The following is a 13,982-nucleotide window of genomic DNA, read 5'->3' as shown; positions in this document are numbered from 1 at the left end:
CAAGCGGCCGCGAGCAGCCCCCGGAGCCGCGCAGCATCCGCGTATACAGTGACGGTGCAAGCCACGCCCGCTCGGGAGCTGGGGGCTGTCCTAGCCCCCCCACCTTTCCCCCTCCCGCCCGCCCCCTCCCTGCCCCGGCTCCCTCCCTCCCCCTCCTCCCCGCGCCGGCCCCCGGCCCGCCCCCGGCTCGACTCGCGGGAGGCGCTAGGCGCCGGGGCTGGCGCGCTCTCCCAGGCGCACACACACATCCACGCACGCACGCCCAGAGCAGCTCTCTCCGCGCTTGGCCCCCGTTCCCTTCGCCCATGCAGACGGACAGAGCGACGGAAGATGGCTGACGACTCCACGGGGCACCGAGGATGCAGCCCGGCGGCGGCGGCGGCGGCGGGAGCGGCAGAAGCAGCGGCGGCGGCAGGGGCAGCGGCGGCAGCGGCGGCGTTGGTGGCGGCGGCGGCGGCGGCAGCGGGAGCAGGAGCGGCGGCGGCGGCAACCCCGAGACTCCTTGAGCTACCTTTCCCTCTGACAGCCACTGACGTTCTCCGCCGCTAGAAGAGACCCCGCTTCTCCGGCGCCTGCCTTCCCTCCCCCCTCCCAGCCCCAGCCCCAGCCCCGCCAGCACCGCTACCTCCGCCAGCATTGCCACCATCAGCACCACCTCCACCACCACCACCACCACTACCACCACCACCGCCGGCGGCGGCAGCAGCCATTTCATCTCCACAGAAACCAGACACAAAAACATGGCAGAAATGGAGAAAGAAGGGAGACCTCCGGAAAATAAAAGGAGCAGGAAACCGGCTCACCCAGTGAAAAGGGAGATCAATGAGGAAATGAAGGTATTTTTGGACTTCGGGGCTGGAGAGACGGAGCTCTTTCTTCGGCCCGCTCCCTTTGGGCCGTGGTGTGGATTTGGGGGGTACAAGGGAGCGCTTGTCAGTTTCAGTAAGATGCCCAGAACGCCTCAGCTCCTCCTCCAGGTGCAAAACAGAGGCCAACTCGCGGGCTGCATCCCCGAGATTTGCCTACCTCCGATTCGATGGGGGTGAGGGGCGGCCGGGAAACCACATACTATTTAACCTTATAAACCCCAGCTTGGCACAGGCGCGTTTCAGGGGGAGGGGACCGGGGCCCCAAGTGGCGACTGGGCATGGTGAAGACGCTTTCTTACTCGGTGGTGTAGTTTTTCCCCCTTCTTCGGAAACCATCCCTTGGATTCCTCTAAAGTTGGGAGCTGCCGGGCCCAGGCACCCCGGGAGCGCTCGGTTCCACCCTACTCCCCAGTTCATCTCTCCTCTCCACGACCCCGCTTTCCCCGGAGTAGCCAGCTGCGACGGTGTAGTGAGGCTGTCAGCGCCGGGGCGAGTTGCGGCCCCAGCCGCTCGGGTCTGGGTACCGTTTTGACGGCCGGCTCGCTTCGCCCGCCCCTGCCGGCGCCTCTCACTCGGCTGCCTCCGCCTCCCGATCGCCTTTGCATGCTTCACTTCCCAGTTAAACCGACCCGGGCAAGACCCGCTGAAAGATAGCTGTCTGAGGGGCGGCCTTAGCAGAGCGCCTGCCCATTGTTCGGAAAGGCCAGCCCGGAGTCCTCTCGGCGAGGCCGGGCTCCCCGCCAGGCCAGCGGTACTCCAGAGGTGGCGAGCGCAGCAGCCTGGCGCTCCAGCTGTTCGAGTTGGTGCGATTGCATAAGAGCACCGCTCAGCTCCGGATCACCCTGTCCCCCTTTATTTTCCGTGAAGTTGCAGTTTTTGCGAGGCGAGGGTTTCATTCTGTGTTTATTTCACGAGTCTCTCTCTCTCTCTCTCTTTTAAAAAAATATTTTATTTGTATTTTTTGTTTCCGTGAGTTACAAACGAGTAGATTTCGGGGGACTTTAGTTTTCATTCTGCAGCCGTCTTGGTGTTCCCCATCTTCTGCATAGAATCCTCAATACTGCCAACCGACTTGTTCAGGTTGCTGAAGTTTATATTTAAAAGACAAACGGGATGAAAATGGCATGCAACTAAGTGAAATTTATTGCATTTTGACGTTTTCTTGATTAGATCAAGCATATTCTATGAGAGTGCCTTGTATGAAGCCCATGCTTAGAAAGGGGCACGTGGAATAATATGTCCTATATGTGTACCTAGGTGCATATACTTAGCTTTCCTTTTCTCTAGGAAACGTCTATAGCAATCTAAATTTTGGAGTTAGGGTTTTTCTTGCTGGGTGAGGCACGTAGTACCTGGAAGCATGAGGTGCAGCATCAGTCCAAGGAGAGTTAAGGAAGATTTGCCTTGGAAATCAGTGCCGTTGCTTGTGATGGAAACCACCATTGATTCCAATGATAGCTTTTTTTTTTTTTTTCCCAAAAAGAGACCAGTAGGAGTTGTTGTCTTCCTATGGAGGTAGAATGCAAACAGTCTACAATAATCCTTCTTCCTCACTTACCTTTCCCTCCTGTCCTGCATTTCCAGGTCACTTTTCCTTTTCATTTTAAATTGGGGGTGGAGGAAGAGGAGGGAGGTGAAGCTACTAGGCAATCGCAGTGTGCACTGGCCCTTTAAAACACTGCTTAATGTGATCTATATGGATGGCAGCTTTTAAGTTTCATAGGTTCTAGAATTACAAATTAGCTAATTTTAATCAAAACATGTGAAATGTTATCCCGGCTGGATATAAAGGCTGACTGTGCTCTATGCTTGGGGCTCGCGTTGTTGACTTTGGCTGCGGGCGTACTCCGTGGTTTGGGAGATAGTTGTCCTTCTACAGTATAACAGATGTTTGTCTGAACTGGTGAGGAAGAAACAAAAACAACATTGTGTGAAGGGGAAAAATTACACAATTTTTAGCCGATGCTACAGGACTAAGTATGGAATTAACCTTCGTGCACAGAATTTCCTCTTTTTAAAATGTTATTTTTCTTCCAAATCACCACCTACTATTTGAAGTTTTAATCCTTATCGTTTCAATACAGTGTAGCATTAAATAAGAAGCTTTATGCAGCAAATAATTCAATTGCCTGTAGGATCAGTATTTTCTCTCTGCTTTGGAACAACGTATAGGAGACCTCTGGCTGAAATCTTCAGTCATGTTAACATACACCATACCAGTGAGTCATGAAATCTCATTTCTAGTGGAATAGTTTAGTAGACATTCTTCAAATATAATAGCACCAAAAGTCCTCATTTAAAAAGTGACTTCTCAAAGTCAAATGGTGGAAGGGTTATTTTGAACACATTAATATTTTTCTGCTTTTAATATTAATAACCACATCAATAAAACTCCTCCTCAAAGCTCAGGGTATTATTACCCCTCCATCTCCCCAAACCTAAAGTGTAGAGTAGCATAACAAGTTGGTTGCTCTGTATAAAAATGTGTGTAACAAAATGTCACTGAGAACACAATGTGGCCTTGTGAAGCTTCATATCGGTGCCGCTGGAGTTGCCTGGCTGTGTTTGCCTTCATCTGAATGGCTTTCATCTGGACCAGTGTAAACTAAGCCCTGGTAAGTAATCACTGCCCGGCAGAAAGAAAGGAATGTATACAGCTAGCACGGCCTAAGCTGTAAAAACGGAAACCTGAGCCCCCACTGCGGATCACATATCAAGGCTTGAAGGTAGGGGAAATGAAAGGGGGAAAGAGGAGAGAGCGAATGGAAAAGTCAGCCTGGGAAGTGGGGGATCAGGAGGAGGCCCCCCCTTGGGGAGATTTGGCTCAGGGATTAGGGAATTTTATCGTGGTGTACAGTGACCTACTCAGGTTTCAACACTGGTTGGATCAAGTTGCTTCTCTGCGAGCTGAAAGAAAAAGGACTGGTGTGTATGTGATTTTTTTTCCCCTTCGGGTAATAGAAAGGACATTGGTACAAGTGTCTATTTTAAGTACAGCAAATGCAGGGCACTTAGAATGAGCAACAAAATTGCCTCATCATAGAGACTTCCTTCAAGATTTCCTAATTGAGATAGTCACATATTTATTTAAAAATGGCTGGAGAGGACAAACTGGCTGAGGTTTAGCTGACACCAGTAATGGCAGTGGAGATTGTCTTCATGTGGCTAGGCGCTAATGTTGGTTGCTGTTTCACTGGATCAGATATTGAGTTACATTTTCGTTATCACTTGTTTAATGTACATGGCACTTGTAACAAATTTAAATTTGATACAATATAATTTTGTGTGTGAAAAGTACATGACTTGGCATAGCTTGCTTATGTGTACTTCAGTGAAAATATCTTCAAGTAGACATGTTTGTCTCATTATGACTTTTACGGTGTTTCTTTATCTTTCCTTTTCTTCTTCCTCCCTTCGTCCTGTTTTTTCTTGATTAAAAAGGCTTGTTACTTTACTGTACTTACAATCAATATGCCTTATTTAATGAACAATAGAGAAAGTTTTAAAAAATCAGATGGCAATGCAATTTATATTTTGGCTTCTTTTGGTTTCTAAAGTGAATATTGTGATGGTATCTAATGTAGTATGTCTTCAATATATTGTTAGCTCACAAATATCATAATAAATAGATCTTAGGAGGGAATTCTGACATATGGAAGGGTTAATTCATTTCAGGAGTTCTTCCAGAACATGGTAGATATAATATAAAAATGAGTTTGTACTATTGGATGTCTAAATGTAAAAATATGTGTAAGTGTAAATATAGTCGCACTTCAGGGATGTACTTTGTGCACATAGATTTTAGTGAATATGATTAGTGACTACGAAACAGTAATACAACTCACAAAATCTAAACTATGAGTGGAGATAATGAGTCAGATTTTTATCTTTTAAAACTCTTTGATAAAACCAAGGTGATTAGATGCAGCACTCTGCCCTGAAACTTTCCTAAACAAACCATAATTAATGCATTTACAGTGTTTGCCTTCTTTATCAATTGCTAAGCTACAGGATAATCTGTGTTAAATGTCTTAGGGTCTCCTTTGCTGAAGAATTTTCTGTCTATAAATATTTTCAGTAAGTAATTTGTACCTAAAATTATGCTTCAGTCCTGATGCCTACAGTTAGAATCGGGCACATCTGTTAGAGTTTAGTAGTAAACTCACCACAAGATTTTCTAGTTTGGTTTCTGATGGTCTCCATTTGGTATTAGCGATGACCTTTGTCAATTGCGTAGACAATAAAGCAAGTTGCGGAGCCCAGCTGGTGAGTGCAGTGAGATAAATAGCCTGGCTTTAAAAAAACAGAGAGAGAGAAATCAGAGTGTGGATTGAAAAATCAGCATGTTTAAGGTTGAAAATTTATTACTAAAACAGGTATGTTTTAAGTTTTGCTGGTGAAACGCCACCCTGGTGTCAGACATGGTAAGTCTCAGGAACCTAGAAAGTAGGCTCAGGACCAGATCTTGCTGTGGCATTCACAAATTATGTCAGACCTCCCCAGCTGAGCAGTGGCCTCAGATGTGCCACGTGGCAGGGCTGGGGACTAATGTTAGCTGGGACATGGCTTTTGCTCCTTGTGAGCTGGTATAGGATGTTCCTGAGCCCACCAGCCTTGTTCTTCACATTGTTCTCGGTTGTCCTGCTCAAGGCTCCAGTCTAAACTAGTAGGAGATGATCCTAGGAGGGCACAGACAGCTATGAATTCTGCTCTGTTCAAACCAGGGGTTTTCTGAAAAGAGTCTCTCCATCTGTGAACCTGTGAATGTGATGTGCAGTAGAGCGAGATTCTCTAAGCCTTATACAACTTGCAGGTTCCAGAGACGAGGAAATGGAAAGGAACCACTCCACTTCCTCCCGAATCTGAAATAAACATTTAAACTAGAAGAAAATGAGTCTGACAGACTCATTCCCTTCTGCGTTTCCTGCCTCTGTGCTTGCCAAGCACTGCTATGAGAAGCCAAGCCCTACTCTCCTTGTGTGAAAGACAGACTCATAGAAACCAAGTAGCAGAGTTTTTAAAGGAAAGTCAAAAACAGGGCCTCAAAAAAGGCAAATGAGCGCAAGTGACTGTCTGCAATAGAGTTCTAGGGAAAAGTAGTGTCTTGTTAGGGTGACTAGACTTTTTATATCTTCTAAGGAAGTGTCCTTTTTATGGAGTCTTTATACTTCTTCTCTTAAAAAAATTCGTTGGAAGTAGTAGAAGGTGGATCATTTAAAAATCTCTGAAGTCTAAAACTTCCTCTGTGGAATGGGAAGTCAGCCACACTTGCACTCTCCAGCTAATAAGATTATTGAATATTTTCCTAAAGGGGAAGGGATATTACAGGGTAGAATGAGAAAAAATAGAGTACTTTGTTTTTGATGGTGCCAATTGAAACATGTAAACAGACATGAAAGCATGTGGTGAGTGAGATTTGCTGAATGTATATTTAAGGATCTGTAGACTGATGGGTGTTAATATCTCTTATGTAACCAAACGGCTGTAGAATTCTGTCCTGCTTTAAGGCCAGTGGCTTTGGCACCGACAGGAAAACAATGTAACAAGTCTTGGTGATTTTTAGGGCAGTTCTGCAGCTGTGATAGGACACAGCTGCACACAGCTGCACACCTGCCATGCCTGCCACAATGTTAGCCTGAGGGCTGGTATCCACAATTTCACAGCATTGCTTTGACCTTTTTTAGGATATTTGATGTCCTGGCTACAGATTACAATGTGAGGACATAATTGTCTGTTCTGAGTCACAACAAGACAAGGAAACGACATAGATTTTATATGTGGAAACACACAATTTTGGTTTCATGTGCCAATTATACAGCCATCCGATTCAGGATATATCAATAAGACAAGAAGACTTTCTTCTCAGGGCTGCTGCAGGCTGGAGATGGATTTTAGTGTTATGATATCTCCTCTGCCCTTAAAACTGCATTATAATCATTGTGTTGGGGCTGAGAACAATGCCGCAAAATGAGCCAGATGGAGCGCAGCGATTGTCTTCAAAGGATTTCGAGCTAAAAAGCTGTAGTTCAGGTAAAAACAGCAGGGCTCAATGGGTAAAGTCTGCACCGAGTGTGAATCTGGCTGCTCTTATTATTTCATGCATGTGGATGACCCTGTAATGGGTCATCTCTGGGGAGTGGCTCGTCCTTAGGATACCATCTCATCCAGTGGGATCATGAATGTGAAAGTACTTTGTAGTCATAAAGGGCTCTTCCAATATTTGTTTTGTGCTATTTAAATTTTTACCTCCCGACCTTCTTCTTGGCAGACCCTAAAATAAAACCCATCCACTGGGTCTGTGTTAAGAGAGATGACTTAGCCTTACCCCTAGGCCAGACCTGAGACTAGAGCTAGAAACTGACTTCTGATCAAGTTCAATTCCTACTTCACTCTGGAACTCTGAACAGGCTCTGCCCCTCTTTTGCAGACCCCAGCCCCCTTTAAAAAATACTCACTTACTGAGTCCAATGATGCTGAATAGAAATCTATCTTAGAAGTCAGCCAGAACAACATGGAGGTGAAAAGGGAGATAAAATATTTTTCCAAAATAAGCATTATTCTGTTATTCATAACCTCAACTAGCAGAGATACTAGCATTTTTCCCAGCCTTATAAATTGCTCAGGATTGGTGGTTTCCTTTTCCTTTCAAAGTATTTCTCATATGCTCCACTTGGATAATGAGTGTCAGAGTGTTTTGAAGTTGAGTCATGTAACTGACAGACCCTTTTTATTAGGACTGTGAATATGGCTGACATGATTGGCTATGAGAAGACTGTGTGTTAATTAATTTTTAATTAAAACTATTTTTTATTTTTATGATAATAATACATGGATATGACAGAAGTGGTAGAATAAGCAATACAAATAAGCAAAAAGAGAAAGAAAGCCTATAATTTTCCCACCTAGACACAATTACTGTCAACATTTTGATGTATGTCTTTTCGTGTCCTTTTATGTGTGATACAGAGTTTTTTTAAAAAACAAAGATGGTCTTATAGTGTACTAACCTTCCTTTTAAAGTTTAATATATTGTTAATAGCCTTTCACAGCCGCAAAAATTTATCTATGGCATATATTTTAGTGGCAAAATAGTATTCCATTTTAGTCGTTCCATGACTAAGCTATAATTTATTTAACCAAATTCCCATTGTTTGGCATATAGCTTGTTTCTAAGAAAACAACACTGAGATAAACGTTCCTGAACGTGCATATGTTTGCACTTATTTCCTTAGAATAGTGTCTGCAATGCCTAGAAATACAATTGCTGAATCAAAGGGTATGTAAATTTTTAAGGCTTTTAAGGCATAGAGTCAAATTACCTTTTCTAAAAGTTAAGTCAATTTAAATTCCCAATAGTATGAGAGTGCTCATTAACACTGGACATTATAATTTTTTTTAGCTTTCACATATTTATTTTTGGAATCAGTTTTCCTCAATTTTGTTTGATCATTTTTCTGTATTTATACATTAAAACAAATATTTGTGAACATATCCAAATGTATTAGCATGTTTATTGAGTACATTCTAAGTGCTAGGCATTGTGCTAGGTGAGACATAAAATGAAATAAAAGGTTTCTGTCCTCAAGTAATGTACAGTGTATTTGGGATTGGTGACATATTTTACCAGAACTGTGGGGTGAGCTAGGACTTGGAGGGAAATGGGAATTATGTTTGTGGGGAGAGGGAGCACATGGCTTTTCCCTCATTCAAATGAATGGTTTGGAGCTCTTTGAAAACTTTCTGCTTTCTTGGGTAGGAGACAAAATTGAAAACACATCAATATTTAGTTATGCAAGGCCTGGGATGAAAGAAACTAGTAGTACCTACCTATGTTTTAAAATGTTTAGTATTTTCAAAGTAAGATCATTTGTCTTTTTTGAAGACCTTGAAGTACTTGCATTTCTGAGGTGTTTTGAGAATTGGTAATTACTGAGTTTTTCAAAGTGACTTGAAGTCAATTCTTGATTATTTACCTGGTGAATGTTCAATTAAAGATCATTTAGATTGAACTTTGACATTTGTATAGTACTTCCAGTTGAATAAGGAGAGTGTCTAATGACTATCCTGGGAATTAAGTTCCAACAAAAATAAAGTTTGCCAGTATGGAAAGAACTCAGAAGAGTGGGGAAATAGTAAAATGTCCTGCCTTTCCACCATCTTTCTTCTTTTTTTTTTTAAATTCTAGGAAGAGATCATGCTTTCAGACTGAATATTAGGATTGTCTTCTTTTCTTGGGAGTCCTGGAGGTGAGAGATGGGAGTTGGAAAAGGGCAAGGAAGAAGTATGGGGGTACAGTTTTAGAAGTGCAAAGCAATTAGAGTATGATGTGATGTCAAAAAATTGTCAAAATGAGAAGATTAAACTTTAATCGTGAATTTTGAGAACGCTCATTCCAATACTACAAATAATTAAGGAGAGTAGGGGCCAGTGATCAAATCTGAAAGCAAGAGAAATCTTAACATAAGTAGATATGCCCCGGTTGGAAGGCTCTGTATGTGATATTGACATCCTATGGGATGATTTCTTTTCAACTCTTTGATTGGTTCAAGGAGGTACCTTCTTTGGGATTGCTGACACATTAGACTGTGAAGAATTTATATTAGAAAGAGGCCTGGTATAAGAATCAGAAGATCTGTGTTTTCCTTCTGACTGTACTAGGTGATCTCTCATGCCTGTCATTTACCTTCTGGATGCTCTAAATTTTCTCTTGTAAAATGATGTCACATAGGTTCACCAAAAGTTTATTGTGGAAATCAAATACCTAACTCATAGGGTTATTGAAAGGAACAGCAGAGTTAAAGGATGTGGAATGACTGTAAAGTGCTATAAGCGTGTTAGACATTATCATTATAATTATAGTGACCTATTTTCCAAACCCAAATTGGACCACATGGTATGAGAGAGGATTTTTGTGCCACTTCCAAGGGCAAGAGGCAGTCTGCAAAATGTAACTTAGATGCCAGAATATTGAAATTTCTGGCACATTTTGATGGTATATGGGAACAATGATAAAATATTTGAAATAGTGGCTGTTCAGTAAAATTTATGATGTATGATCACTATAATTATGATATTTCTTTGCAAAATGTATATTATCTCTTGTATAAGTGGAAGTTCTTTGATTTCACAGAAACTTAGAGCTGGGAGGGACTTTAATAAGAGACTCTACTTCAATTTTCTGCCCTCAGTCTCCAGGACGAATGCTGGGTAAAGATTTGAGGGGAAGCAAATTTTGCAGCATCCCTTGTACAGTAGCTTGTCCTGTTATTGGACGGCCGTACCTCAAAATCTCTCTACATTTTAACTCTTATCATCTTAATTTTTTCACCATTTAGAAAAACATAACTTACTAAGAAATTTATATAGGAAAGGAATCATTTTTTTAATGGAACACTTTTCTGTAAAGAATAATGATGCAAAAAACGTTGAAAACATAACCTTGAAATTCTCTACCAGAAGGACTTGAAAATTCATATGGGCCATAAACATTAATTCATTTCTCCTAGAATATGTTATGTTTCTTAGATGATAACTTCACAAACCTGTTTCATTTCCTTTGATTTAGCACCGTAACAAGCCCACGTGATACCTGGCACCAAATTCTACCCAGGGATATAAAGTTTTAAATTATTTATTCCCTGGGGTTTTTTAGTTTCTTAATACCGGAGTGTATAAGACAGAGGTAGTAGTCTAGTTCTTGTAGTTATACTATAAGAAACTGTGGTGTTTGTTTTCTCTTTCTTTCATCTTGTTCCTCCTTTCATGAAGGTTTGAGATTTATGGCTTGAGGCTTTATAAACCTTTTGTTTTCTGCTTTTGCGGTCATATATCAAAACATTAAGGTGTTTATTTTTATTTTCAGTGACAAGAAAGGGAATGCTTTCCAGTTTATTTTCACTGACATTTATAGTAACTTGAAAATCGTGTAATAGATCAAGTTCATATTGATTGTCCCACGAAGCCTCTGAATTTTCAGCACAAACCGTAAACTAAGTGAGGCAGTTAGGATGCCCAGATAATATGAATGTGGTGTTAATAATCCAGTTGAGGTTTCAGTTTTTACCCAAATGTCTGAAACTTCTGGATCCCATCCCTGGGATTGGTTCTGAAAGGCTGAATAGATTTGCAGCTGGACTAAAACAAACAAATCTATATCCTTTGCTGGGAGGCTGCGCCATGAATTATGCATCTGTAGCCTTTGTGTCACTTCAGAAGTTAGATAGATCTGGAGAGATACAAACGCCCAGCTACAAACAGTCTAGAAAATTGGATATGGTGGCCAGGAGTTACTATGCAAAAGATTTGCTGTCTTGTTGGCACAGTTCTCTTAGAGATTGGGACAAATAGCACACAGACCAATGGGGTGGCTTGGACTTGCTTTTAACGCTGTTGGGAATTGGTTTTTTGATGCAAGGTATAATCCGTATCCTTGGAGATTTCTGCTGCCAGACCACTGATGGAGGACCTCGATTTGTGTGCTTAGGGACTGTCATTCTCCAGTCCAGGCACTCGGCTCAGTGAAAGAAATGGGGTGTTAGGGGAGACAAATGTCTCACTAAAGGGATCTCTTTTGATCGAGTAGAGCAGCATTTAGCTGTGTCCCCCTCAGTGAGATTCCAGAAGTTGCTGAGCTTATTATACATATCGATCATATCATCTTTGTGCGTTCATGAAAAGAATGTCTATTTAATGTGAACATGACCAGCCATCAGAAAGAATAAATGCCTCACTGAAGCTTGATATGGCTGACTGTTGGCCTTATGGATGGTAACACGGAATCAATCTGGCTGGATTTTTTTTTAATTGCTTGTGCACTACACCATCACAGATCGACCCAGTTGCAGCTCTGAGCTTAAGTGGGTACTAAAGCAAAAAAAAAAATCTAGCATCCTGTGGGTGGTTTGAAATGCCACATTTGCTTTTGTGGATTCAGTAGAGTAGTATCTTTTCTTTTTTATGCAGCCCCTGCTGAAATCTAAAGTTGTGAAATTCAAGAGAACATGGAACTCACACGTTGAGGCTATGCATGCTCTGGTTAAGCCTTGGTGCTTTGTTTCAGCTATATAAATTATACATCCCAGTGTAATTCAGAAATGACAGCTTCTAGGGAGAATGAGAAAAGATTCTTTGAGCCACAGAGAAGGTTAGAATATATAGTTTTCCTAGCTCAGTCTAGGAGGCTCAGGCTGCCTTGCCAGATAGAGATGCTTTTTAAAAAAATTCATTCAACAAATATTTATTAGGCCCTTACTCTGTAGTATAGAGTCCCTTTTGCTAATTAAATTTTTTTCCAGCTTTATTGAGATATAGTTGACACATAACATTGTGTAAGTTTAAGGTGTACGATGTGTTGATTTTATACATTTATGTATTGCAAACTGATTACCACCATAGTATTAGCTAACCACCTCCATCCTATCACATAGTTACCATTTCTTTTTTTGTAGTGAGAGCATTTAAGATCTACACTCTTAGCAACATTCAACTATATGATACCGTATTATTAGCTATAATCACCATGTTGTACATTAGATCCCCAAACTTGTTAATCTTATAACTGGAAGTTTGTACCCTTTGACCAATATCTTCCCATTTCCTCCACCTTCCAACCTCTGGTAACCCCCACTCTACTCACTATTTCTCAGATAGAGATGCTTTAAGGTGTATGCAAGCGTTAAGATCATTAACATACACAGCACATCTTGTATCAATATCTAGCAGTTGTTAAGTTCATAAAAAATAGTCACCTGATATTAAAGCTTTAAATCTGTCCAACTACACCCATTATTTCCACAGTTTGATATCTATAATAACAACAATAATAACACCTTGCATTTATATATCGATTTATAGTTAATAATGTGTTTTCATATGTTATCCACAATTGGGGCTGGCTGGCTGGTAACCTTAAAGATATTTGGTACTTCTATGTTATTTGTCAGAAGACAATCATAGTGACCTCTGATTTCATGGAGAAAGAATCTGTCACTAATGAAATTTGTAAAGCAAATTATGCTTTGATTTTTAAAGAATACTCTTGCAAAAGGAGAAATTAAAAAGGGAGACCCTTGTAGCCTATTCAGCTTTCTGTATGGTAGTGGTTGACAATTGAGAAATTATTTCTTTGCTGAGATTTTGCTTTATCTGCGATGAGTCGTGTTAAGAAACAACACCTGAATCAGAGAGCAATTTTGATTTAGATTGATCTGAGCCACAAAAATGTCAATTGTTTTCACTTTCAAAATACTTCCTCAGCTGTTTTTGTGCCTTCCCTTTCAATATTTTTCTATTAGTGTGGGATAGAGACTTTGCAGAAGAATATGCTAAAATATGACTTCCTATTCGTAAGCAAAACTGACAAATACCTTTTTTCTTATTATCACTAAATTGCAAATGTCTGAAGGCCTGTCATAATTGAATGCGTCATCCTGAGATTTAAATGCATTACAATTTTTGAACGTGATTTGAAAAATGAACACGACTCTAAGGGAGGTGAGGCAGAGCTGGCAATAAATGGGTAGTGCAAACAGAATTCAATTTATGCATTCTTTTCAAATAGTTATTGATTATATAAATAAGTAGCCTATGCTTCTCTTTCAGAACTTTGCAGAAAACACCATGAATGAACTCCTTGGCTGGTATGGCTATGATAAGGTTGAATTGAAAGATGGTGAAGATATTGAATTCAGGAGCTACCCTACAGATGGAGAGAGCCGGCAGCACATTTCTGTTCTCAAAGGTAATGACATTTAATGTCCCTTTGTTCATGCAAAAAGGATTAACTATCTCAACCTGCCAGAATTAAGTTGCTTTGGGACTCATTTTGTTGATTATGCCAATGGTCGATTTAAATGTACATCCCCAGTAGTACTTTCTCATAAGCAGCATGCCGCAGAATATAAGAGAGCAACATAAAACAAAAATAGATGCCGCTTAATCTCCTTCCAGCAATGGGCGAGCTAACTAGACAGGACTAGGGATTTTAAGTGCTGTGGTCCTGCCCACAAATTTATAGAAAGGGGCAATGTTTGCTAACTTCTCCTAGTTTCCTGAGCCCTTTGATATATCAGTTGTTGGGGACTGGTGCTTTTTTTGTTTTTTTTTTTTTAAAGA

The 13,982-nt window shown here is 41.2% G+C and overlaps 1 protein-coding gene across 5 annotated transcripts in view; it reads left to right on the top strand.

Annotated features, from left to right (window-relative positions):
- Window positions 1-204: 204 nt before the first annotated feature.
- SOBP (sine oculis binding protein homolog) overlaps window positions 205-13,982 on the top strand; it is a 156,340-nt gene continuing 142,562 nt past the window's right edge. For all 5 annotated transcript variants that reach the window (XR_006890794.1, XR_006890793.1, XM_046677256.1 and 2 more), the window contains exons 1-2: window positions 205-836; window positions 13,470-13,608. Coding sequence is in view for 3 of the 5 variants with exons in the window: in XM_046677256.1 (XP_046533212.1) it covers window positions 741-836; window positions 13,470-13,608 (235 nt within the window). In the remaining 2 variants the exon portion in view is untranslated. The remainder of the gene's footprint in view (window positions 837-13,469; window positions 13,609-13,982) is intronic.

This window comes from Equus quagga, chromosome 11 (assembly GCF_021613505.1).
Source record: "Equus quagga isolate Etosha38 chromosome 11, UCLA_HA_Equagga_1.0, whole genome shotgun sequence".
NCBI lineage: Eukaryota > Metazoa > Chordata > Mammalia > Perissodactyla > Equidae > Equus > Equus quagga.
Note: the sequence above shows the minus strand (reverse complement) of the source record. Positions and strands in the feature narration are given on the sequence as shown.